Below are 26,163 nucleotides of genomic sequence, written 5' to 3' on the forward strand. Positions count from 1 at the left end.
CTGCAGAGTGAGGAGGGGAGGGGAGCTGGCCAGCCAGGGACGTTGGGGCGCTGGCAGCCCGGCCTGCCCGGAGCAACCACAGACCCACCGTGAAGAAGACAGAAGTCCGATGTCCCAGCAGTTCAGTTTCTGTGAAAATCGTCACTACCAAAGTGAAAAGGGGAAACTTTTGAACTCAGGACAGGTGATATTCTCAATGGTCACGTTGATATTTACTGAGCTGAACAGTCGAGGCCACCCACAGTGGCCTGACTCTGGCTCCAGGCTCAGGGCCCGGGCATGTGGTGTTGACGCAGGGCCAGTACCCATGGAGGGGGCGAGTCCCCGAGAGGCGGACAGCCTGGGGGCGAGAGCCCCTCCAAATGGGGCTGGGAGTGAGGACAGTGTGCGCAAGGAGGTGGGTACCTACAGAGTCACATGGGGCACACTCACAGGGTGTGCCTACGAGAACGGGGGGAGACACAGCCAGCCGTCTGTGTGTCACAGAGAAGGGATGCAGGGGACACCAGCCCTGCCTGGGAAAGGACCCCACCACTGCAGGGAGGCCCTCGGATGGTCTGTGCCCAGTCGCGGCAGCAAAAGCAGCAGCGGGGCGTCTGTCGTGGGAGAGCCGCCCGCGGGGAAATGCCCAGGCCCCGGTTGGGCTTGCGGAGGCCCCTGTCCTGCTCGGACGTGGGAGGGAGTGCGGAGAGATGGTCCCAGGGCAGGGCCAGCGGCAGACCCCGCGTCGGCACAGACAGCACTGTCCTTGAAGCCTCCAGGGACTGGGAGGGACAGGCTGGAGCCTCACCGTCCCAGCTCTGAGAACGGCTCCTACTGCACCTCGTGCAGGGCACCTCCCCAGGTTATCGGACAGTTCACCTCCTTCCAGAAAAGGCTGCGGCCGGGTGCAGCGTGGAGGGCAGGCCCCACTGGTGAGCTGTGTAGGACGCTCGCTTTCCTCCCCGAGGCCTGGTGCTCACAGTCTGTGCCCCGTCCCAGCAGACAGGATTGGGGACGCATGAGTCACAGAGGCCCCTTTGGCTGCTCAGTGTGACTTCAGTGGCAAGAGCTGGAGGTGCCGAAGGACCTCTGGGTCAGAAGCACTGTGCTCAGGGCGAAATGCCTCCAGGGGCCCTCGGAGAGCGAGCCCGGTGGGAGCAGCCGAGGCCTGTCCTGTCACCACCCGGCCTGTCCCTCTGTGTCCCTCATGCGCAGGCCTGTCCCAGGGAAGCCAGAGCTCCGAGGCGCCCTTCTAGTCCCTCTCAGGGCCGCCAGTCACCGTCTGGAAGGCACGCTGCTGCACGAATTCCCCTGGTGACTCCCCGAGGCTGTCAGCACAGAGTTCCAAACTTCCAAAAAATGAACAGAACCCTTGTTCAAAGCAAATCTTAGAACCCTGACATCAGAAGCAGTAGCAGCGGCGGATTTTACTACCTGTTTGTACGCTCGGGCTTACAGTGGCCTCCCTGGAACTTGCCCAGAGCGCCCGGCGCTGGGGTTGGGTTCTGCTGGGACGAGGCTGACACCTGTGTGTGTGCCAGCACCCGTCTGTCTGGTGCTCTTGCCTTTAGATAGATGCCTATGGGCCACCTCCCCCACGGCGGATAAGGCGGACCCACAGGTCCCCAAGGGTCCCAGCCGGGGCCCAGGTCTCCCGCTGGTCTGCCTGTGCCCCCCAGGAGGAGGCCTGTTCTGGTTGGGGCCCACCCATCTTCCCTTCCTCCAGGCTCTGGAAGCCAGTGATCCGGAAAATGCAGCCGAGAACAGCCTTCCGGCCACCAAGACCCCGGAGGGGCGGCTGGCAGGGCATTTCATGAACTGCCCGTCCCCTGTGGCCCCGCCTATGGCCGTGTCTCCCTGCCGGCTGCGTGAGCGTCTCGGGTGCACGTCTTCTTTGCTCCCTACTCCCCACCGCGTGCGAGGGGCGGGCCTGTGGAGGCTCCCAATTCGTCACAGTGAAAGGGCGGCTAGATAAAGGGACCGATCATTTTTTAAAAATACAAGTTGCTGCCTGTAGGGAAGTGGGAGAATTAAGGCTTTTTGTCAACGTTGGGGGAGCGCCTCCTCTGAATGAAAAATGAGAAGTAAACCCTCCCCCTGGGACCTCGGGCACACAAGCCACTCTCGACTCCTTCCAAGGACGAGGCGCCAGGCCTGCAGCAGCAGAAGGCCGTCTCCGGGAGCCGGGGGGCGAAGCCCGGCTCTGCGCCCTGGTGCGGAACCAGCCGGCCCCTTCCAAGGACACATCGGAGCCGCCCGGTGGTTCCGAGCTGCAGGGAAGGGCCGCCGCGGACGGCAGGGCGGTGGGCTCCCAAGGACCGGGAGAAATTCTGGGTCGGCAAACTGTGAACTCCGGCCTGCCCGGAAATCCTGGCGCGACGCTCACAGAGCAGCGGAGGGGCCCCCGCCCCTCAGTTGGGAAAATGCCAGGCTGCTGCAGACGGGGGTCCCCCATCGAACGCAACTAGACGGACCCGCCAGACTGCCACGTGTCCCTGTCCCCCGCTTACCCAGGATGATACCGTTGGGCTGCTCGGGCGGCTGCCACACGATCCGCACGGCCGTGAGCCGCACTTCTGGGAACACCAGCCGCACGGGCGGGCCGGGGGCTGCGGGCGAGAGAAGTCCCGTGAGCCAGGGGCCCTTGTGGGGGTTCCGGGTCGGCGGCAAGGGAACGCGTGACCCCGGCGTACGGAATCCTAGTCACTCGCGAGGACCCCGAGCACGGGTGAGACACTGTGAGTTTGGGGGGGTGACTCTGGAGTGTTCCAGGCCCCATGTGGCTGCCTGATGACTCCGAGGGAGAAGCCTCCTTTCTCCTCCCAGCCATCTGCTTAGCGATGCTCAGACACACGCTGCTGGGAGCCGTCAGGGGCGGCCACCGAGGCGCAGAGACAGTGACGGCTCAGCACATGGAGCACTTGGGGACGAATTCAGTTGGTTCGGTGAAGAGGCTCCAGAAAATCTGCAGCCCTGCGGCCTCCGCCAGACACTGCGGGTCCTGGGCTGGGTCGGGGAGGTGAGTCTCTCCCTCTGACCCACCCAGGACAGAGCCTCCGGTAACCAGGATGGAGACTCGCTACCCTCAAGTGGCTGACACCCTCGAAGTGGGAGGTGGGCAGGCAGGTTTGTGGCAGACTCGGACCCCCAGAAACACGACCCGCCACAGGTTCCTGCTGGAAAAGCGGTCTGGGCGCCCGGGAGCCCCTTGGCTCCGCACGCACGTGTGCGAACTTGTCCTGACCTCGGACCGCGCGAAGGCCGGTCACCCAGCAGCGGCATTGCCGCTGGCACCTGGTCGGTGGTGGGTTTTAACCGGGTCTGTTCCCACACCCCCAGGAACGACCGCCTCGGGTTGATGGCCTCGCCCGTGGCCTTAACCACCTGCCGGCTGCAGAGTTACCACGGAAACTCCGCACAGGTCCATAATTAGGCCGTAAAAATTCACTCCCAGCTGAAATTGGCCATGTAAGTGCTCAGTGACTAAAAAACAATTGTGTTTTGTTTTCCTCGAGCAAAAAAAAAACTGGTTTGGGAATCAAGTTAAAAATGACAACCGCCCACGCGGTCTGGCGCGTTAGCACCAGACAGGCGACGGCAGGGCGCGTGCAGACACACGTACCGTCGTCCTTGGTCCGCTCCAGAACCAGCGGCGTGCTGGGCACGCCGTTGCCGATGCGCGTGAAGGCCAGCACCTGCAGCTCGTACAGCGTGAACTTGCGCAGGCCCGCCAGCAGCGCCGACTGCGTCTGGTTCCCGCGCACCACGTGGCTGCCGGGCTCGGGGTCCAGGTCCTTGGCCCGGAACAGGATCTGAGGCACCAAGGCACAGGCGGGTGGGCGTGAGGGTGTGGGTGCTGGGCAGGGGTCCTGGCAGGCCGGGGCCAGCCGACTGCGTTTTCCACCCGGGGCAGCCAAGCGGGAGGCTTAGGGACCTAACTGGTGCAGGCCTGCTTTCCGGGGAGGACCGTGCTGAAGAGCCTGCACCGAGTGGAAGGGCCGCTGGGGCTCGGGCCGGCCCACCCAGACATAATCTGCAAGGTCCGAGCTACCCACGGCATCGGCACTGACCGCAGCCACCAAAGGAGGACTTTGTGACCAGCAGAGATGTCTGCTTTTGACTGGGCCCAGGTGTTTGGGGAACAGGGCTCCTGTCTCAGACGGGGCCACCCTCCCCTGCACCAGGCTCCAACGGGCATCTGGGGGCCATGGAAGGTGGGGTCCTCAGGGAGCAGGGTGTGGCCCGCCGGGCAAAGGCACCCCCTCAGGCAGTGGGCGGGAGGTCGTGGAGGTTTGGTCAAGGCCCTTGTCAGTGGGACCGTGAGTCTGACGGGGTCAGTGGAGAACGGCCCTGGCCCCAGGAGGGAGGCGGGTAGGCGGAAAGTCGGAGAACAGGGGTCTGACTGGCGGGGGAAGGGAGCGGATTTGCCAGAATCTGGCCCAGGGTGTGTGAGCCTGTGTGGCCGTGAGGCCCAGATCCGGAGACTTCATTCTGTGGCTTTGGGGAGGTGATGGGGCAGAGCCAGGAGTCGTGTTTGGGGCCTGGGTGACTGCATGTCACGCCAGACCCAGGGTGACCCCTGAGAAGCTGGGAGGGGCTGGCCTTGCAGTTGATGCCACGGCCCAGGACCTCCTGCCGGGGAGGCAGGTGCAGACGCTCCGTGTGTGTCTGCTCCCGCCCACGGGGTCGGCACGTACGAGGGGCCGTTCGTGAAAGGACCCGCTTTGCTCTCACGCCAGCCCTACTGAGACCCCTGCACACACCGTGGGGGGGGGGGCGGACCGGGGCTCTGGGTGTTAGTGTCCGCCACAGTCTGCGTCGGGGCTGGCCCGTGGAAGGGCCACACCGTGCCAAGTGCCCAGACTGTAACGTGGCTTAGCTAAGGCACGGGCGTGAGGACCAGGGCGGGCGGGGGGGCGGGGGGGGGCAGAAGCTGGTTGGTTTGGGGAGGTGACACGCGGCAGTGCTTTCAAGTCTTACGCCAAGGAAGGTCACGGGAACACATACCTTGTAGCCCAAAATGAGGCCGTTCTGGTCCTGCTCGGGCACCGAGGCCCACGTCAGTAAGATCTGGGTCGAGCTGACCGCCACGGCGGACACGTTTTCAGGGGCGGCCGAAGGAACTGCAAAGGATGAGTTAAACCGATCGGCAACCCAAGTCTGAGGCTTCTAGAGAGCGGGCTGGACCTCTTCCATGTTAGTGACGAACCCACAGATTCTGGGGGTTCAGGAGCTTAATTTCGTCTGCGCCCACTCAGTGAGAAAGTGCGCTCGCCCTGTCTTTCTATTAACTTGTGGGGGCTGCAGAGTTATCTCTCCGGGGGAGGGCCCTCGCCTTCAGTCCCCGGCCCTCTCTGTTGCGGTGCATGCAGTGAGGGGCATAGGCGGGGACTGAGGGAGTGACCTTGTGATCTACAGGTCACATTTAATCCCCGCAGTAGCCCAACCAGGTGGGCGCTGCTGCCCCAGCTCCGCAGATGGAGAAACGAACCCTGGAGAAAACCGTGCACATCCTCGCAATAAGACGCTGCTTCCTGGCGAGGTGGGTGGGCAGAGGCCGCAGCCGAGGCTCGCCCCAACTCGTGCCCAGGGGAGGCCCGGCTTCCTCCTTCCTGTCCGCCCCTGCCACTGAGCCCACTCGGCTCGATGCGTTCCGACTCCAGGTGCGTGCAGGCAGCAGGCAGACGGAGAGACTCTAGATCATTTCAGTTTGCCCCTCTGACTTTCTCGCGGGCCCAGGGAGCCCTGGGCCTCATCCAGATGGGGACAGATGGGCCTGGAGACCCTGGCACCATCGGGCGCGCACTTTCCTCACTGGCACGGAGCCGGGGCAGCTCCCTGCTCTGGCTGGAAGGCCACACTGCCCTCCGGAGCCTCCATGGGTGAGGAGGAGGAGGGAGACTTCGCAGTCACCGAGTCAGCCAGTACATGGTGCGTGACAGGACAGGAGATGCCACCACTGTGCCAAGTCACCGCCGGAGGCCGGGGACTGGGGGAGCTGACCCAGGGAAGTGAGATGCTTTCAGGCCAGACCCAGCAGGAAACCCCAGCTCTGTCCTCTGTGCCTCGGTGGTTCCATCTGTGTAATGGTACAGCTCAGCCCACCCCCACCCCCGCTGTCTGAGCCTGTCTTCTCTTCCCGTCCTGGAGCCCAGCACCTGGCTTTGCCATGAGCGGGGGCCCGTGGCTACTTGTTCTGAAGAACGTAAGACACGGTATCATCACCGCCTGTCCCCAGGGACAGAGGCTGAAGTGCAGCCTGTGGCGGGTGCAGCCCTCAGGGGGCCCAGCCACACTCACAGGGGCTTTCTCTACCCTCTGCACGTAGACCCACTCGCCCACCCACCACCCACCCACCACCCACCACCCACCCACCACCCACCACCCACCCACGCACCTACCCTCCCATGCATCCCCCCGCCTGCCCGTCCATTCGCAGGTACTGCCTCCTTGTAGCAAAGTGACTGTGAGGCACTCTGTTAGTGCGTTAGTCTGAGCACAGGAAATAGAGTGGGCGTGCACAGTGGTGCTGCTGCCAACATTCCAGCCCTAGATTCTCTACGCCAAAGTGATCTGGTCTCTGCTTTGGGTCCAGCCATGTCCCCCCCAGTTTCCTATGTTGGAGTCCGAACCCCACCTCCCAAAACCTCAGAACGTGACCATGGAAATAAGGCCGTTGCCACTGTCGTTTGCTAAGGGGAGGTCACACTGCGGGAGGGCAGGCCCTGTGAGAACGGCCCATGGAGAGAGAGACGCATGCAGGCAGGAGGCCGTGGGCAGACGGCTCACGCTGTCAGGGGCATGGCCGGACGTGGGAGAGGCCTGCAGCACCTCCCCGAGGGCCTGCGGACGGAGCGTGGCCCCACAGACACCTTGGTCCCCACATGTGGTCTCCGAAACCGAGACACATCAAGTTCTACTGCTTTAGGCCACACAGGCCCTGGGCGGGTCAGCCCAGGTCACCACCACCGCTCTGCAGACGGAGGTAGAGGGAGAGCGAGAAGGCAGGCCCAGCAGCAAGCCACAGCCTCAGGGGGCAAGCTGCTGGGGGCGCTGAGCCTGGGGGTCTGCACCCGCCTCTGTGCCTGAAGCTGGAGGGGCCACTGTGGGGGGCATCCTTGGAGGCAGTGGCCCTCCCACCCCTCCTCTGCTGAGCATGTGGACCCCCTGCAGAACGCAGGCCTGGGGCGGATGCTGGGAGGGCCGCTGGAGTGGGAGCAGCGTGGCGGAGGCCTGCTCCTGCCTGCGGCCCCGACTGCGGCCCCCCTCTGTCCTGGCAGGGACGGTGAAGGTCAGCTGTACCCGAGGGCAAACTTGTCTCCCAGACACGTCCCTGGAGTCCCTTGTCACTCAACAAAATTGTATCGATTTGTCGGAGCACCTCAGTATCACAGAAAAAGAACATTGGCAACTTCAAGTTTACTCAGCTCTCTGAGGGGGGAGGGTGCGGGCCGCACACACTGGCCTGTGCCCCAGGGCCCCCGGCCGTGCTCCGAGCGCTTCTCGCCCACCGGGGTGTGAGCATGCACAGGCGGACTCTGCAGACAAGGGGTGACGACTGGCGTTCCGGGCTGACTGGACGAAAGGCCAGGAGGGCCGCTAGGAGAAGAGGGAGCCTGCTATCCTCCCGACTGTGCTTCAGACTTGCGGTGAGAGGCGAACACCCACTCTGCTGTGCGCCGGGGTATCAGTGCCGTATTCTGAGAACCCCAGCCCTGTCTGTGAAAAGACAGGCTGTTGTCATGGCAACACAGCCGGCCCACCTCTCAACCCTGCAGCTGGTTCCTGCCAGTCGAGCTTTGAAACTCCGAGAGCCTGACTCCTGCGGTTGTGCAGATGAGGGCTGATCTTCCTGGGCGAGGTCACGCGTGCCCCCTTCCCTGGGGGGCCACACAGGGCCCCGGAGAATGACCTCGGCAAAGTCACGGTGCTCAGATGCGGCAGGAGTGCCCCCCCCCCCACCGAGGGCAGAGAGGGGCAAAGGGCAGGGCCCACGGTCCAGCCGGTGGGCGTCCCCCGGCACAGCGCCTGTCGGGTAGGTATGGAGACGAAGTCGTTAGGACTTGAGAGGAAATCCATAGCCGTCACCTTGTCGGAGGCCGCTCCTTGTCCGACCTGACACCCGAACCTCTGAGTCTGGGACACTCCCTCCCCTGGAACCACGGCCACGCAAGCCCGCCTTTGCCCTCCTTCCCGGCGCTCTCCTCCGCGGGGAGCAACCTCACTGCCGAGCTCGTGCCACGCCTCCGCGGTCTCTCTTGGTCTCCGAGGCCTCGTTTATCCTCACGACGGGTCTGGAGATGCTGCCAGGCCAGCCGTTGGGCGCTGCAGACCGCAAGGCCCGGTCAGTGTGGCCCCGGTGGTGTTGCTTGAGGACCTCGTGCCAGCCTGGCCCCGGGCTCGTGTGACTCACCGACGGCCACCTGTCCCCCCCAGGCTGTGGGCGCCGGCTCGCGGGGCGGCCGCATGGTCCTCCACCAGCCACACGAAGGTCCCCACATTGTCCCCAACTCTGGCTCTCGCCCCCGTTGTGAATTTTATTTCAGCCCCCTGGGGGTGTGGTTCCAGGCTACACCCCCCCGACACCGGTGCGGTTGAGCCCCCTGTCCCGTGCTGACTGGCTGCTGTGCGTCGTCTCTGTAGACACGTCCGGTCACATCTCCGTCCGGCGTCTAATGGGGCTGCCTCTGTGCTGTGGGGTTGTAAGAGTTTCTAAAAACACATACTCTGGATACTAGTTCCTCATCAGATATACGGTTGGCAGATACTTTCTAGCGTTTTGGAGAGTTTTTGAACACTCCTCATGGTATTCTTTGAAGCAGACAAGTTTTCATTTCGATGAACTCCAACGACTCGGTTGCTTTCTTCTGCTGCTTGTGCTTTGGAGTCTGGAATCAAGGGCTACATCAGCTGCTCTTCTGGGAGTGTCTGGAACGGTAGAACTGCCTACGTTCGGAACCCGGACCAGAGTCAGGCCCAGGCACGGCGCCCGGCAGACACACGGGGCGTCCTAGGTCCCCTGTGGACAGGGCACAGGTCACAAGGCCCTGCCTGTGTGCGGGGCCTCGGTCCTCACAGACGCACAGAGACTGGGGGCTGACAGACCCGTCCTGGGCAGCCTCCGATCTGAGTCCCGAAGCCACCAGGAAGGCTTCGGCCCTGTCCGCGGCCCCAACCCCCACTGGGGCCCCCACCTGTTCCCGCTGTCTGTCCCCTTGGTGCCTTGGCATCTGCAGGCCCCCCCGTTTCTCTTATGAACATATCAATAAAATTGAAATGTCAAAAATTATTATTTTATCCCTAGTTTTCTAGTATCCCCCCATTTTACTGATCTGCTTATTCCTGAAGGTAGACCTGCCCCTCAGCTTTTCCAAGGCCTCTTCTCGGCCCCGACGGTCAGAACTTGAAGACAGCAGAGTTTCACCCAAGTCCCTGCGGTCCCATGGCCCGGAGCTGAGTGTCTGCATTGCCCTGTGGCTAGTCTGCAGAGGTGCTCCTCCGCCTGTCCGTCTGTCGGTCTGTCTGCCCCAGGGCCCCAGTGCTCCCTGATGGGGCTCCCCGTCACTCCTGCTGCTGCTGAAGCGTCCTGCCCCCCTGCCCCTCCCGCCCCACCCTGCCCAGGGCCGGAGGGTAGGAAGAAATTGAGTCACACATCAGCTCCACAGCCCGTGCATCTGGTGCACCCCCCTCTTGGAGCCTGTGACTAGGAGCAGACCAAGGTCAAGGTCAGCCTGCCCCATAACCTACGTGTGCATCCTGACAGTGGCCAGGCCAGGGCCAGGCCCACGTGGCAGCATTGTGGGGCCTAGGAAGGAGCCACGAGGCTGAGGAGAGACCTTTCTCTCCCGGGCTCGTCAGTGCTGCCCAGATGACCTCATCCGGTCGACGGTGCCAGGGGAAGTCCCGAGGGGCGGGGTCTCAAGGTCTGCCTTAGGGGCCTCCACACACGCCTGCTTGTCATCACTGATGGTGACATCATCCCTAATCACAGAAATGACACCCGAGTCCGGCCCCTGGGGCACTCATGGTGGATTTCAATTGGTGGCATGGGGGGCTGCCACGAAGTTGGACTTAAATGACCGCCGAGGCTGACTCAGTTCCTGGGCCAAGGCAGACACAGCTGGGAGGTTCGGGGGCCGGGGGCCGGGTGTGCGGCTCACCTGACTCGCGTGTGCGCCCCCGCACCGCCTCGCTCCAGGGCCCGGCCCCGACGGCGTTGAAGGCCTGCACCTGCAGCTCATACTCCGTCCACTCCTCCAGCTCCTCCAGGGTGCACTCCCGCTCCAGCCGGTCGCCGAGGACGTGCGCCAGCGCGGGGGCCTGCAGGTCTGCGCGCCGGTACCTGACCCTGTAGCCCACCGACTCGGGGTTCCCGTTGTACTGCGAGTCGGGCAGGGGCTGGGGGAGCGGCCGTGTGAGCTGGCGTCTCAGGGCCGCCCCCCCACGTCTCCCCGCGGGGGCCTGTCTTTTGGGACCGATGCTGTGGACAGTATTTTTGAGGGGGAATGTTGTTAGAAACTATGTTTTTTTCCCCTGGAACTTTTCTTCTGTTAATTAAAGGAAATCTTGTCAGTAAAAATTTGGCTGGATGTAATTTTTTAAAAAAATATGTGTTGGCTTAATTCCGTGGGGAACGTCCCGATTAAACGTCAAGTGGGTTCTCTTACAAACACCGACTTCCACGCCAACCTGGATTCAGGGCGCGCGGGTCCAGGATGTGACATCCCCGCCTCCCAGGTGCCAGGAAGCCCATGAGGGCTGTCCCTGGTTAGTGAGAGAGGCGGGCCCGCTCTGAGCTTCGACGCCAACCGTAACGTCACACTTCAGGGCTTAGGGGTGAGATCGGCCATGACCGCTGCAGAGGCGGGGCTGACAACTCACCGGGCTCTGGGTTCATGTGTGCCCCCAGGGACAGCAGATCAGGCCCCCGCGGCCCCCTGGCCTCCCCACTCACCACCCAGCGCAGCCGCAGGCTGGTCTCACTGGCCGTCCGGACGGTGACACTGGTGGGAGCCACGTCCGGGGGGGCCTGCAGCGTCTGGATGACCCGGGAGGATGGGCTGAAGGGGCTGGCACCGACCACATTCACCTGCCGCATCCGGAACCTGGAGGGACAGCCAGTGGCACGCGTCACTCTCAGCAGAAGGAGCCACGGAAGGTGGAAGGACGGAGGACAACAACCCCCGGGGCTGTCCTGGGGACCGGGCGGGGTGCGCAGGCGTGTGTCCACCTGGCCGCTACAGGCTGACGCTCAGGGAGCCCTCCCCCCGCCTGGCTCCACTGAAAACGCGCACCATGCGGACGGCCCTTCCTGCTAAAAGACCCGGACGAACAGCAAACCTGCTGCCAGTCAATGATCTCAAGGTCCCAGAGGCCCGTGCGTCCGCTGCCGTCGGCTGGCCCAGGTCGAGGCCGTGCCAGGGGCGGCGAGCTCTGTCACGGCACCGCGGCAGCACGCCCAGGGGCAGGTCCGCAGCCCGCCGTCTCTGCCCCCGCTGGTTTGGGGGGGACGGCACCGCGGCAGCACGCCCAGGGGCAGGTCCGCANGGTGAGATCGGCCATGACCGCTGCAGAGGCGGGGCTGACAACTCACCGGGCTCTGGGTTCATGTGTGCCCCCAGGGACAGCAGATCAGGCCCCCGCGGCCCCCTGGCCTCCCCACTCACCACCCAGCGCAGCCGCAGGCTGGTCTCACTGGCCGTCCGGACGGTGACACTGGTGGGAGCCACGTCCGGGGGGGCCTGCAGCGTCTGGATGACCCGGGAGGATGGGCTGAAGGGGCTGGCACCGACCACATTCACCTGCCGCATCCGGAACCTGGAGGGACAGCCAGTGGCACGCGTCACTCTCAGCAGAAGGAGCCACGGAAGGTGGAAGGACGGAGGACAACAACCCCCAGGGCTGTCCTGGGGACCGGGCGGGGTGCGCAGGCGTGTGTCCACCTGGCCACTACAGGCTGACGCTCAGGGAGCCCTCCCCCCACCTGGCTCCACTGAAAACGCGCACCACGCGGAAGGCCCTTCCTGCTAAAAGACCCGGACGAACAGCAAACCTGCTGCCAGTCAACGATCTCAAGGTCCCAGAGGCCCGTGCGTCCGCTGCCGTCGGCTGGCCCGGGTGGAGGCCGTGCCAGGGGCGGCGAGCTCCGTCACGGCACCGCGGCAGCACGCCCAGGGGCAGGTCCGCAGCCCGCCGTCTCTGCCCCCGCTGGTTTGGGGGGGACGGTGGCCCCAGGACCCACGCCTGGGCCGCCCCCCAAAACGTCACAAAATAAACAAGAGAATAAAAGAGCGTCCGCGTCCATGTGTTCAGCTCTGTCTCCTCTTTGTTTGTATCTACAACTACTTGAATCAAACTTCGTACAAGAAAACCATCCAAAATGCACACACACAGGCCCCCTAAGCTTCGGTGAGTGGAAGGCAGGGATTCTGATCTCTACGTGCAGTTTCTGACCTTAGAAATGGTTATCTGGCTGATGCCAATTTCACGGGGTCAGTCTGGAATCCTAACAGCTCATTTTATGTAACACGTCTTCCAGAAGCCCAGTGAGGGGCACCCTGGTGCGTCCGCTCTAACCCCAGGGGAAGTGGTGAAGGGGACGGCAGCTGAGTGGCCCCCTCACCAGGTGTCCCTGCAAACCCTGACTGCAGGACTGGGCTGAAAACTGCTCTTCACGAGACATCACTGCCTTTGGGCCCCTGAGCCGGTCCCTCGGGCGCCTTCCTTCCCTGGCCGGGTGAAGTGTGCCCGCCCCGTGGAACCAGGACATCACCCCCCACACTCATGGTGAGGGCTGGAAATCCCACCGCCTCCCACGGTCTCATGGGAAGTGACAGCATCACTGAAGCCTGTGGTCACACCACCTTCTGTCGAGGCCAGGGCGTCACTGCCTGGGCGGGTTTCAGGATTAAGAAGCGAAAGGGAACTGGTGTGTCAGGCGCCTGAGCCTGGGAGTGGCAGCGAAGGGCGGGTAAAGGAGGCACAGGTCTGACCGTGGAGCCGCAAGCCCTTCTCTGGGGCGTCTCGCCAGCCGGAGGGGATGGCGGACGCTGCTGATGTCACATCGGGGTGACCACCCCCAGAAGAGACTGCACTGCGTGCCTGGCTCCTGCAGGTGCAGTTTTCTGTGACTGCTGCTTGGGAACGGCTCACTGGCACCCCATGCCTGGTCTTGCTGTGGCCGACAGAGCCCCGGCCAGGGTGGGGCGGGTCCTCTCACCTGTAGTGCGTGTAGGGCGTGAGGTTCGGGATCTCCAGCGTCTGGGCGTCGGGCTCGTTCTCCTCCTCGTACAGGCTGACCCACTCCTCCTCGTCCCCGATGGCCCCCACCTGCGGAGAGGAGCGTCCTGGGACCAGCCGGACCAGCCGCATCTCCCACACGGGCGGTGGGTGGAGTCCTGCACACACACCTCCCACCTGCACCCTGGACGCCCCGGCCCTTGCTGTCCCCGCCTCGGCCTGGACCTCAGAGGGCAGGCCCGGGAGGGAACTGCTGGGGAGGACATCCCGCCGCCCGTCCTACCTCCCATGGCAGTGAGGACTCGGGGAGGGGCCACCAGGCCAGGTCCCAGGCGTCCTCACTGAGGGTCCAGGGCCATGTCCACCGCGTGCTGACCAGGGAGGTTGCTGTCCGTCCTTTCATACCCAGTCCTTCCTGCCCAGCACACCCTGAACACGCGCTGCTGGCTGTGACGCAAGAAGTGTCGGCACAGAGGAGTGCTCACAGCTGCCGGGAGCGGGACCTGCAGCCCGGGCCGCTGGGGTGTGACGCCGCCTCTGGGCAGAGCTGACTGTGTCACACACTAGTCCAGCAACACGCCCCGGGGCCACCCTGCCGGTCTCCCAGCGCCGCCCTCACCTGGGTCTCTGGAGTGTTTCCTCGGGGCTCTGGCCCTGGCAGGAGCCCCGGACCTGACCGGGCTGCACCTTGTACAAGAGCCCAGCGCACACCAATCCGACCCTGAGGTTTGCCAGGCGTGCTGGGGCCCAGGGGCCCGTCCCAGCAAGAGGGCAGCGGGGCCCTCTGCCCGGCCAGGAACGCCCAGCGTCCCCCGCAGGCGTCTGCATCGCTGCCCCAGCGCACCGCGGAAGCTGCACAGGTTGGGTGGCTCGGGGGAGCTTTGTGGGCAAGGCTGCTCCCCGTGCTCCAGGGTCCCCGTGCCCAGGTCTGCCGCGATGGTGGTCACTGCCATCCCTCCTCACCGTACCTGGCAACCCCCCAGGGCTGCGCCCAAACTCGGGGCCCACCCTGCTGGTTTAGCGTGCGGACGCACATTGAATGCGCAGGCCACGGTCTCAGAGCCAGCACCGAGAGTGGGCTGTCTTGTGCTGAGCTCCAAAAGCACATATTACGGAAACACAGTTTCGCTTACAGACCTGCAGAGGAAATCTTGAATTCCTGCCATAAAAGGTCTACATTTTGATCTAAAAGACCAGGATTCTTTCTAGTGGGGAACAGAAGTCCTTTCATTCTTGCTGGGCCCCTCTGGCTGCAGTGAGATCTCAAGGCCATTGCGACAGAGCGTTCTGGAAGTGACCGGCTGCTCGCTAATGATGCTCTGGACACAGAAGCCCACAGAGCTCTTTAAAGACAAAACAAATTGGAGCTCCGTGGGGAAGCTGGATTCTGATGGCTTCTTCTTTTCCTTCCAAAGCTGACAAACAGCACTTTACCATCTCCGTTACAAAAGTGGAAGCGCCACACCCTGCAGGGACCCCTGGGCGGGCAGCGAGCGCGGGCCCCACCAGGGAGTGCACCTCGTCTGGAGTCGCCAGGGGACACTGCCCGGCCCAGGGCACTGCCCGGAGGGCCCGTCTGCAGGTGTGTGCTCCCTTACTGCCGAGCCCCACTCCTGCCCCCCTGCCGGCTGCCTGGAGAGGGCCCTGCCATCAGCAGAGACCCCCAGGCTGGGCACGACCGCCAATGTCCCTCATCCAGGCAGGGTGACCACCCTGAGCTCCCCATAGAACAACCATTAACCTCCTGGAAAGGTAGCTGCAGACGGACAGATGGACAGAGCAGCACACCGAGTTGCAGCTGTGGAGGAGGGCGAGAGGGCCGGGTGTGGGCAGGCACCGCGCCCCTCCCGTCTGGAGGTCGGGGGGAAGGACACTCGGGGGGCCCACCGCGGGGAGCCTGCCACGCCAGTGCGCCCCCTGGGCTGGAGCTCTGGTGTCGGCAGGAAAACCTGCGAGTCGAGGGACTTGCAGAGTTGGCCAGTCGCCTCGTTCTGAGGGTGTCCCCGGGCCGGGCCCGAGGAAGCTTCCCGTGAGGCGGCTGGAGGGCTGGGAGGACGCGGGCAGCAGACCCCCGGAGAACAGTACCTCTGCTGAGGGGCAGGGGGGGGCCAGGACAGGCCTGGGGGGGGGATTCGTTTGGGCTGCTCACTGTGCCCTGGGGCCCCTGTGGGGCCACTGGCCCAGGCACTGAGCTTCCGTGACGAGCACAGGGCGGCTGCGGGTCCCGTGGCTCCCTCACGTGTTTCTAGGACTCCCCACCGCGGTCAGCACCTCCGGCCGCTGCCCCTCCCCGACCCCCGCTGCGAGGTACACGCTGACCCCCACGCTCTCTCTCCATCGACCACCTCTGTGAAAAACAGCCCCCGCGAACCAGTCTGAGATGGAGACCGAGCCACCCTGCTGTCTCAAGCCTCAAGCCTTTGGATGTTAAAACAGCAAAATGACCTTTGTGGGGGGCCTAAAGCAGCACCGTGCCCCGAAGGACGGTTAGCTAACGCGAGGGTAACAAGGAGGCAGGCATGTCGGCTGTCAGACTGAGAACCAAACAGTGTTGGAACCGGCAGCACCGTGCCAGCTCGGCCGCACCCCCAGCTCCCCGTCTCCGGGTGCTACTGCCCCTCCCCCACCGTCTCCTAGACACCCCGCCTCTGCCTGCCCATCAGAAGGCTCCTCCGGCGTCTGCCCACTGTCCGCGCCTCCTGACAGCTGTTCTCCTTGATCTCCAGTAAATGCCGTCGTTTGCCTCTCACTTTGAAAGGCCTTTTACTTTTAGGGTGACGTCCCCAAAGGGTGCCTGACCTTCTCTCTCTCCTAAGGGCCAGCAGGAATGCCTAGGCCTCCCTGGGACTGAGGCCGGATTCCGGGTCACTTCCTAAGACCCTGACGTGGCCGGGAGGCCTGGGGAGGTGTGAGCGGAGGGGCGGGAGAGGCCCGGCCTGCGCTGGCCTGTGTGCCGCCGGGCACCTCAGCCTCGGTACCTACGAGGGGACAGCAGTGGCCGCCCGAGGGTCGTCGAAGCTCTAGAGGGTGAGGAGTGTGAAGCGCTGGGACACCTGGCTGGTGGCACTGTGCTCAGAGACCAGGACACGCAGCTCCTCGGGGACAGTTTTGAACAGAAACAAACTAGTCCCCAGCAAGGCCCCCCAGGCCCTCCCACTGGCTCCGCTCCCCTTCCGGTCTCGTCTCCGCCGAGTTGTCTCGTCTCCTGCCCGCACCTGACTCGGCAGCCGCTCGGCGCCCCCGCAGGTGTACGGGCCCCACGTTCAGTTCCTGCGTTGGAGGCCCTGGGACCTGCGTCCTGCTGACCCGAGGGCCTGACCGGCCAGGGTCGGCCGGGTCCTGCAAGCAGGAAACCTCGCCGGGAGCACACCTTTCAGGTGCAAACCCCCAGCCTCCTCCGGCCCGACTGAAACCCCACCTGCTGCGGGGGCCTTCCCTGATCATCCCAGCCAGTTACTCATCTGCTCTCGGACACCTTCTTAGCAGCAGGGTACCGATTCCCACCGCTCTCATTTGTATCCGTTGTTAGACGGTCCCCTCTTCCCTCCCACATCGCCCCTCCCCCACAAAGAGTTGATGGGGGCAGAGAACATTTTCCTCCTCACAGCCAAGGGGACAGCATGACACCCGGAACCGGTCGGACAGCAGACACACAGTGGAAGTTCGCCGCGGGAGTGGGTGGCTGAGCGAAACAAACACAAACCCCGAAAGAGGGAGACCCACGGGCCAGGCTGAAAGCCCAGGAGGAGGAGGAGGAGGAGGAGGGCGGAGGGCCCAGAGCAGGCAGTCCTCAGGGGAGCAGGGGACCCGGGCCGGGACGATCCCCTGTGTTTTGACAGCCACCTCTGTTTCCTGAGAGTGACATTTGTAGTGAAATGCTCCCCTCAGCCCCACTTTTTTAAAAAATTAGGCATTACTTAAAAAATTTTATTTATGGATTTGAGGGAGGGAGAGCGGGTAGAGAGAGAGAGAGGCATCGACGTGCTGTTCCACACACCTACGCGCTCATTAACTGGTTCTCCAACGGGCCCTGGCTGGGGATCAACCCGCGACTTCGGCCAATCGGGACGACGCTCCCGCCAGCAGAGCCCCCGGCCAGGGCCCCTCTGTCCTCCTCGGGTTGTCACTTAGCCGCAGTACCTCCTTCTCCTGTGGCATTTTGAGAGGTCCCGTAACAGGCCCTAAAAGGGTCTGACAGACCAATGAACAGAAAGGCCACTTCGAACCACCCCTTGGGCACAGACCCCCGTGCTGGCTGAGGAACGCAGAGGGAAGGCTTCAGAGGGTGTGATTTCGGACAGGGGCAAACAGCACACACTCGGAAACGGCCGAGTTCGCCCTGCTCGGTCACTCGCCACCACGAGGCTGGGCGAGGGGACGCGCTGTCCGGGGCAGAGCTGCCGTTGGCCTCGGCAGATGGCCCCAGGTGGCCGTGTCATTATTTAAATAGAGCCCGCTAAAGCCCTCCGAGACATTTGAGACAGACGACTCAGAAATAATGTCACCCCTTTTTCTCCTTATTAAGAAGAAATCCGACCGCACCAGGGGCACGGTGGCTGAGATGCCGACAAGCTAGTCGGAGGCCCCAGCAGCCCTAACAGCCTCGCAATGAGGGAGGGAGGGGACGCAAGCACAGTCAGAAACCCCAGCTCCGGCCCTCAAAGCCATGAGAGGAAGACCTTCCGGTCTACGGTGCTGCAGGAGACAGAACACACTAGGATTTCTTTTCCCATCGGAGCCGACAGGTAGCCAGTCGGACACTTCCGTAAACCAAGGACAGGAACATCCAAAAACTAAGGCCAGGGAAGCCAGGTTTGGCGGTTTTGGAGCTGTGGGACCTTTGCTTCTATCTGGGCGAATTCTCAGTGCCAGCAGCTTGACTCTCAGTGGGCACTTGGGTGCCCTGGGGGCTGCTGCTGGTCCCCGCTTGCCAGGGCGCTCAGTCCCTCTGACCGCAGCCCCTGCGCTTCCGCAGGAGGCCGGCCCGGCCAGCCTGGTCCTCGGCGGGGCCTGCTCCGGGGCCACTGGAGTCTCCAGGTGTTTTCCGGGTGCCACCCGCCTTGGCCCCTCAGGCCTCCCTTCGTGTGGCCTTTTCTCTGAGCCCGAACCGCGGTGAGCGACAGCCTCCAGAGGCCGCCCGCCCGCCTCCACCTGTCTGCCTGCCTGGGGAGCGCCAGTGCTCACCACACACATGTCCGAGCTGCACGCTCCGTGTGCTGCCGTTCCCACCTCGGCGGCAGGAAGCCTGGGCCAGGTGAGGCCATGCTGCTCGTCCAGTGTGCCGGCTGCCACCCCACCTGCGGGACGGCTCATCGTGGAGGTACCCCGCATCGGCACCGAGCTCTGACAGTCAGCCTGTTGCTCCCTGACCTGTGACCGCACAGATCCTACGGTCCCAGCAGGCCCCATCCGGCAGGGGGCTGAGCCTGTGTGTGGGGGACGCTGGAACGAGGAGGCCGAGCTGGGGCGCTGGGAGTCCTATTCCAAGGAGCCGTAGATTTTTCCAGCCTCAGCAGTGGGGGATCTTTGCCATTTTTATGACTTGTACAGAGGAAAAAACCCACTGAAACTACACGCCCAGGAAAGTGGACAACTTAGAGGCTGATTTCAGGGGGGTGATGTGTTTCCGGGGCACACCCCCCTTTTCCAGGGAAGGGCCTCACGAGCAAAGCCTCCCCAGCCCACAGCCTCCCGCTCTCCCTCTCAGGCTGTGCTGTCCGCCCTGCTCCCCCGAGAGCCTTCCCCAGGTGCTAGAGGCCGGCTGGCGTTCGACGTCTCCCTGCCGCCCCAGGGCTTTGCACGGGGCTGGACCAGAGCAGGGTGCGGCACACAGAGGGGACACGGCGGGAACCCAGCCGCCAGGAGCTTGAGCATCACCACCGAGTCCCAACCAGGCACAGGGCTTTCAGAGTGGGGGTGGGGGTGGGGGTTTCAACCTGAGACCAGAGAAGGCAGGTTCCCTGCTGTGCCGAGACAGCACCTTCCGGGAGCTCAGGGCCAGGGGGCTTTGCTGGGAGAGGCCTTGGCTCCAGGGCCCAATGGGGGGTGGGGGCAGAGCTGCCGCCACCCAGGACTCAGCTCACAGGTGAGCGCCTGGCACACAGACGTGAAACAAGGCTGCCCACCCGTCAGTGCCCTTGGGAGACGGACAAAGTCAGTGTACTGCCTGCCTTCTCCTGGGNCAGAGCAGGGTGCGGCACACAGAGGGGACACGGCGGGAACCCAGCCGCCAGGAGCTTGAGCATCACCACCGAGTCCCAACCAGGCACAGGGCTTTCAGAGTGGGGGTGGGGGTGGGGTGGGGGTTTCAACCTGAGACCAGAGAAGGCAGGTTCCCTGCTGTGCCGAGACAGCACCTTTCCGGAGCTCAGGGCCAGGGGGCTTTGCTGGGAGAGGCCTTGGCTCCAGGGCCCAATGGAGGGTGGGGGCAGAGCTGCCGCCACCCAGGACTCGGCTCACAGGTGAGCGCCTGGCACACAGATGTGAAACAAGGCTGCCCACCCGTCAGTGCCCTTGGGAGACGGACAAAGTCAGTGTACTGCCTGCCTTCTCCTGGGAACGTTTCACAAGCAGTGACATTGCGTGGACACTGCCAGACCCCCAGGGCCTCTTTAAATGCCTCGCCCGCGGTGCCCAGGCACTGGGCGCTCCGTCCCCACTGCTCCTCAGTTGCCCGGGGCCGCAGTCGGCAGGCCTGAGCTGGGTTTTATGAGCCCATAACACCCCCTGAAACAGCACCTTTTAAGCAAATGGCTACTAGCACGCACAGATGAGCAGTAAGTGGGCTTTCTCTCCCTTTCATTTTCGGAATGCAAACAGTTTTGTGTGCCCCGGAGGTGTCAGCGCCGGCATCTGCATCCCAGAGCCCTGCTGGGAGCCGCTGAGAGGCCCAGGTGCGGGGCTGGCCGCTAGAACAGCGCCAACAGCTACGCACGCGGGGCCGGCGGCAGGCGGAGACGGGCCTTCACATCCTGCCTTGAGGGAGCTCCCTGCAAGCGTAGGAGAGATGTTCCGCTCACTCTGTGGTCCAAGGTCACTAATTATGCACAGCATTACTGAATCAGAAACCCCCATAAAAGCTGCTCTTAAAAGTCTCAAGCCCCATCAGCTCATTGCAGGCCCGTCCACGGGCTCGCCAGTGATGAGACCTCCTGATCCATAACTCACCGGCGAGCACTCTGACTGCCACAGACTTGCCGGCGCACTCTAAAGTGGCCAGAATTGAAAGGAAATTTTCTGCGAAGCGAATCTGACTGAGAAGCGGCTCACAGGGTAAGAGAGTGCACCCTGACCTGCCACGGGGCGGCGGGCCTCGCGGGGGCGGTGAGCCTCAAGGGGGCGCTCTGCCCAGGCCGCACTCGCGGTGCCTTGGGATGTTTGAGGGCCCTCGCTGTCTTCTGAGCGCTCTGTCCCCTCCTCAGCATTCTGCCGGCACCCTGAGCAAGTCGTGGTGACGCCACCTCCCTGCCCTCTCCCGTGGCCACTGCTTGCTGGACTGGGAGCCCGAGACCCACCCTCTTGGAACGCCTGCCTGCGGTGGGACAGAGCAGGAGCATGCCCCCTTCCTGGTGAGAGCCCGGCGGGGGAACGCGGGGTCTGACTGTGGCACAGGGAGTCTGGTGTCCATCAAAGGGACTCAGGTGTGGGGTGCTCCAGCAGGCTTCCTCTGCACGGGTTGCGGGTTTGGGAGCCGCGGGGCCAGTCTGGACTGGGGAAGACGCTGGGGAGAGCTCCGTGGGGCTTCCTGGAGGACAGGGCATGGTGGCGTGTGCCGGGCACATGTGTGCACGAGTGTTTCTGTGCATGCGTGTGCATGTATGTGTGCAGGTCGGTGCACACGTGCACCGAAAGGGTGAACCCGACACCTGAAGGGGGCTTGGAAGACGGGGGCCCAGGGAGCAGGGAGGACGCCTCTGCATGCCCCTTTTCCATACTTCTACCTTGAGATCACGCAAGTGAGTGGTAGGCTCAGAAGGAAATGAAATAAAAAGTGTCCTAACAATTTGTTAAACAGTGAAATCACTTTTAAAGAAAGCATTCAGTAAAGACGGAAGCTAAAGAAAAAACCAACCCAAACCCCTGAGATGAAAGAATCCAATTTTGTACAAGGCTGTGACTGAACCGCGCAGAGAAAGGAGTTTCGGCCTCACGTCCTCGGTGTAATACAGTCTGGGGACAGAGGCCTCTGTATTACAGCCTCTGTATTAACTCGCACTCAGCGGCCTTATTGCTTGTGGCTCCGTTGGAAACAGCACTGAACTCTCACACAATGGTAGGCTACAGATAATGAGTGATTATGTTAATATTTCTAAAAACCGCAATTTTAGTGCATGGGAAAAGGTATTTAAAATATAAACTCAAAGTAAAACAACCTTAAATTGGAATTGGAAATACCGGTGTGAACTCGTGGTGCTTCAGAGAGTGTGCATTGTCCCTCTCTGTCCTCTGGGCAGGTCTGAAGCAGTGGCCAGCCAGGAGCGATGGACACCCCGGCCAGACCCCGCCCTCAGTGCGGGCGAATTTGGTAGCTCACGGTGACACGGCGTGGGAGACCCGGCAGCTGCGCTCTCCAGCTGTGGGTTCTCCTTTGTAGCCATGACGGGAGGTGCAGGCCTTGTCCCCACCCTCCTGTCGCCCCATGAGACCTCAGTCTGACCTCTCGTTCTCCGTTTCTGTCTGCATCCCACCCCAGCATCCCCACGGGCTGGGTCTCTGGTCCCCCTCCAGTCACGGGCCAATCCCACCACGGCCCCTGCGTCAGCTCCGTGCAGCTGCTGACTGACCACTGCGAAGGCACCAACGGGACCCAGCTGCCCGCGCCCCACTGCCTGGGGGCCCCACTGCCTGGGGGCCCCGGCTCCCCCCTTCCGCGAGGCGCGTACCTGCCCCTCCACGACCCATCTGGAGACGGTCGTCTTCCCGTCGTAGCCCGGCCGGAACTGAAGGGTGGCCGAGCGGGGGCTGATGTTGGAAATGACCAGGTTCGATGGGGCACCGGGAAGTTCTAGGAGAAACCGAAAAAGGAAGGGGAGAGAGTTAAATTCTGTTGTAGCTCAGGAAACACACCAAATGTGTTAGCAAGTGAACACATTCGGAAATCGCCAAAGTGAGAAGCAGAGCTTCCCCGGACCAAGGTCAGGGCGGCTCACGCTTCCATAGGGTCGCCTACTGCGCCTGAGCCATGGGAAGTAGCATTGGGAGACGTCAGTGGGGCCTCCCGGGTGACACCCTGGGAAGGTGGGGACTGTCCCTGCACAGAGTGGCAGTGTCGTCTCCTGCTGAAAGGACACTTGGTGGATGCAGACCTGGTGAATGGCTGGCCCCTCACACAACGCAGACAGGGTGCCCGCCCTCCCTGCGGAACTGCCGTGATGCCTGGGAAAGGGAGCTGGGGAAGGGGATGGAGGCGCGCACACCCAGGCAGTGTGACCCAGGCAGGCGGGCAGGTGCCCAGCCTTGGGCTTCCTGGGTCCGGTTTCCAAGACAACGATCAGGTAAAAGTGCAGAACTCTTCCCACTCTGCCTGTGCGGTTGCTGTGGCAACTAAATAAGGGGAGGGTGTGTTCCGAAGGACTCCAGCCCCTGAGGTTGCTGGTGACGGTGACGGTGACTCAGGCTTTGGTAGGCTCCTCCCCCAGAGCCCGTCTCCCTGGGGATCCAAGGGCTGTGAGTTCTAAATGACAGAGGGGGTGCAGCCCAGCCTCTCTGAGGACGGGAGCAGGGAGGAGGAAAGAGACGCGCCGGCAGAGCAGGGCGTGCGGGCCTCGTGGTCTCTGAAGACTGGCCTCCTGAATCACTGTTGCCCGGGGCGTTTAAAACCAGCCTGGTGGAACCGGAACCTGTCAGTTCGGGGCCCTCACAGGCAGCGGTTCCGGGACCTCAAGGGGCCTTTTCACATCTGGTTTCATAAATGTGAAGCAGAAAATGGTTACATCGAAGGACAAGCGACTCCTGTTTTTTCTTACTTCCGAGGCCCCCGGATTCTTAACCTGGTCCTTCAGCCACTGATGGTGTGGACTGCAAGCACAGAGAATGGGGCGCAGCCCCCAGACTCTCCTCCCGGCTAAAGCTGGGCCCCCCCTGGGGGGGTCTCTGTGTCCGCCTCCAGTTGCAGGGGACCCAACCCGAATGCTGTGTCCACTGGGGTGGTGGCAGGCCACAGCCCAGCCAGGGCCCAGCAGTCCCGGGCAGCACAGGTTCCCCCACCCGCTGGACAGTGTCCGGGAGGCCCCGAGAGACCTGCACCCACACGCGTGTGCAGTGGGCGGCCTCAGGAGCTGCAGGCGAGCTCCCCGGAAGAACTGAGCCTCAGGGCGCCCCACTGCCGCCACCGCCTATTGAAGCGCTGAGGACACTCTAGATGTGAGCCTTGTGAACCGGCTGCTTGTGTAGAATAAAATGAGTCTTTCTGCAAGCCAGAGACTTCTTTCTTAAAAGAATATATTTGTTTTGTGGACGCCTTTTAAATGGCACCAGGCTCTCTCAGCGTGGGGTCCCGCCCAGCACCCCGGGCTGCACCCAAGACCTTGCTCCGCAGGCAGATTCTCTGGGCCCTGGGAGGAGAANGAGCTGCAGGCGAGCTCCCCGGAAGAACTGAGCCTCAGGGCGCCCCACTGCCGCCACCGCCTATTGAAGCGCTGAGGACACTCTAGATGTGAGCCTTGTGAACCGGCTGCTTGTGTAGAATAAAATGAGTCTTTCTGCAAGCCAGAGACTTCTTTCTTAAAAGAATATATTTATTTTGTGGACGCCTTTTAAATGGCACCAGGCTCTCTCAGCGTGCGGTCCCGCCCAGCACCCTGGGCTGCACCCAAGACCTTGCTTCACAGGCAGATTCTCTGGGCCCTGGGAGGAGAAACCGGCTGGGGGGGGGGGCAGCCATGGCTTTCTGAAGGAGCCCTAGTGCCTGGCGCATGACGGGGCTGGAACTGCTGCCTTAGCAGGGATGGTGGTGACGTCGCTGGTGGACAGGAGGCTTACTTTGGGACACTGTGGGGCTCAAGGCTCCCTTGCTGGTAGAGCAGGTCAAATGGCTTCTAGAAAGTTCCGAGAAGGGCATAGTGCCCAGAGGAGAGGCAACCAGCCCCCTCTGCCCGCCCCCACCACCCAGGACTGGGGCCTGCCAAGCTCGTGCCCAGGGCCGTGCCTGTGTGGAGAGGGGGCCGGGGTGGACACACTGCCTCTGGGGGCCGTGTTTACTGCCTGCGCCTCATTTGTCCTGTCTTCCCATCAGTCACCCACACTGCCCTCCCGGGACAGTCGTCAGCTGTGGGCACGGTGCTGGGTGGGGTTCTACCACATGGGGTGGGCGCTGGTGTTGAAGGGCCTGCTCAGCCCCGCTGAGGGAAGCCAGAATGAGGCACGGTGACGCCTTTCAGGTGGCGTGGGACCTGCAGCCCACGCGGCCACAGATCGACCCGAGAGCCCGCCGCGCTTTCTCACAGTGGCTCCTCGGAGAAGCGCTGGCGTCTTCAACAGAAGCTTTGTCGCCGGGGCAGAAAGCCGAGTGGCAGTCTGCCGAAGGGAGAGGAGCGCGCTGCCACCTCAGGGGACGGGAGTGTCAGGGGGACGGGGCCGCGGCTGCCACCCACGCCCACGGCGCCGAGCAGCCACGCGCCTCGGCGGCCGGCTCCGCACCGACAGGCCCCTCAGGCTCTAGACGCCCCTCTCTCCCGCCTCCTCATGCCCCCTCCCCTGGCTTTCTCTTCTCTCACCCCACGTTCTCGCTATTCTGTTGGGTGAATCAAGTTTCCCACTTCCCCGCGCAGGAGCAAAGGGGCTCAGGCAAACAACCGCGGGGGGTGACGCGATCACGGCCCCACAGCTGGTGTGGGCATCGGCCTGCCTGCACCTTCTTTAGAGCAAGGGCGCCGAGCCAGCCCCCTCCGGTTCGGTGCACCCAGTGGGCGCCCCGGGGACCCCGCTGAGCCGCCTGCAGGCCCGCGCACCCTGAGGCCGCGAGCGGGCACCTTCCTCTGCCCCCGCCCAACCCAGAAGCACCAGCGGGACTCGACGCCGGCGCTCCCCAGAGCACACGCAGCCTTCTGCCTGGCGGTCGGCACCGCTGCGGCTCAAACTCCGGCTCTTAGGACAATTTTCCACGGCTTTGGACATTTCTTTCCCAAACACTGCTCTTAACTCTCATCTCAGCATTTCCTGTCTCTCTCTCTCTCTCTGCATTTGCCTTCTGTGCATTTGCCTTCTGGTGCCAGCTCCCAGCCCCCCCCCCCAGACTTCCCGTCACCCCCGAGCCAGTCCATGCCCCGCCCCCCACCGCCCTCACCCCACCGAGAGAGGTCAGGCTGTGATCAGACGACACCGGCAGACAACCGGTCATCACCCACCTACCCCACCATCCCCGCAGGACGCCGACACCCCCTCGAAGGCAGGTCCCCTCGGAGCTCAGAGCTCCAAGTGGAGGGGGGCGTGGCTGCCCCTTCTCACTGACCTGGGGGCACGCCAGAGGAAATGGTGGACGAGCTCGCCAGGCCGGCGCCCGCCGCGGTGAGGGCGGCCACGTCGATGGTGTAGGTGGTGAGAGAAGACAACCCTCGGATTTTGTATTCGTGCGTCGTGCTGTTGAGAGTGTCCTCCAGCCGAGAGTCGTTCCTGCCGTACACCTCCCAGGAGACCCGATAGCCTAGGGGGACGCACACAGTGAGCTGGGGGCCCCCCCCCGACGCTGCCGCCCTGCCGCGGAGCTGCGGAGGTCTGACGAGAAGCCGCTGCCCTGGGGGTCAGGCCTCTGCCCTGCCCGCCCCCTGGGAAACCTCCATCGCCCCCTTCTCAGCCCGGGCCGCCCGTCTCCTGTGACATGTGACCTCCAGGGGATAGGGCTGGCCTGACACACTGGCCGCCTCCGTACCTGGCACGGGGACTGAGGTCTGATAACTGACTGCCAGCCTGCAGCGCACGATTTAACCTCCTCTCCTCAAATGATGG

The 26,163-nt window shown here is 63.3% G+C and overlaps 1 protein-coding gene across 2 annotated transcripts in view; it reads right to left on the minus strand.

Moving 5' to 3' along the window:
* SDK1 (sidekick cell adhesion molecule 1) overlaps positions 1-26,163 on the minus strand; it is a 340,546-nt gene that overhangs the window by 48,393 nt on the left and 265,990 nt on the right. Inside the window, exons 19-26 of one of the 2 annotated variants that reach the window (XM_037057908.1) lie at positions 25,670-25,861; positions 22,104-22,225; positions 13,202-13,311; positions 11,649-11,799; positions 10,143-10,380; positions 4,990-5,105; positions 3,605-3,794; positions 2,493-2,591 (exon numbers count right to left, since the gene is read on the minus strand). In XM_037057908.1, coding sequence (XP_036913803.1) covers positions 2,493-2,591; positions 3,605-3,794; positions 4,990-5,105; positions 10,143-10,380; positions 11,649-11,799; positions 13,202-13,311; positions 22,104-22,225; positions 25,670-25,861 — 1,218 coding nt within the window. Of the gene's footprint in view, positions 1-2,492; positions 2,592-3,604; positions 3,795-4,989; positions 5,106-10,142; positions 10,381-10,936; positions 11,088-11,648; positions 11,800-13,201; positions 13,312-22,103; positions 22,226-25,669; positions 25,862-26,163 lie in introns of those variants that run through there. The other variant, XM_037057906.1, reaches the window with a different exon arrangement.

The sequence above is a fragment of the Sturnira hondurensis genome, unplaced genomic scaffold (genome assembly GCF_014824575.4).
Source record: "Sturnira hondurensis isolate 20B ecotype Veracruz unplaced genomic scaffold, ASM1482457v3 Scaffold0009733, whole genome shotgun sequence".
Taxonomy (NCBI): Eukaryota; Metazoa; Chordata; class Mammalia; order Chiroptera; family Phyllostomidae; genus Sturnira; species Sturnira hondurensis.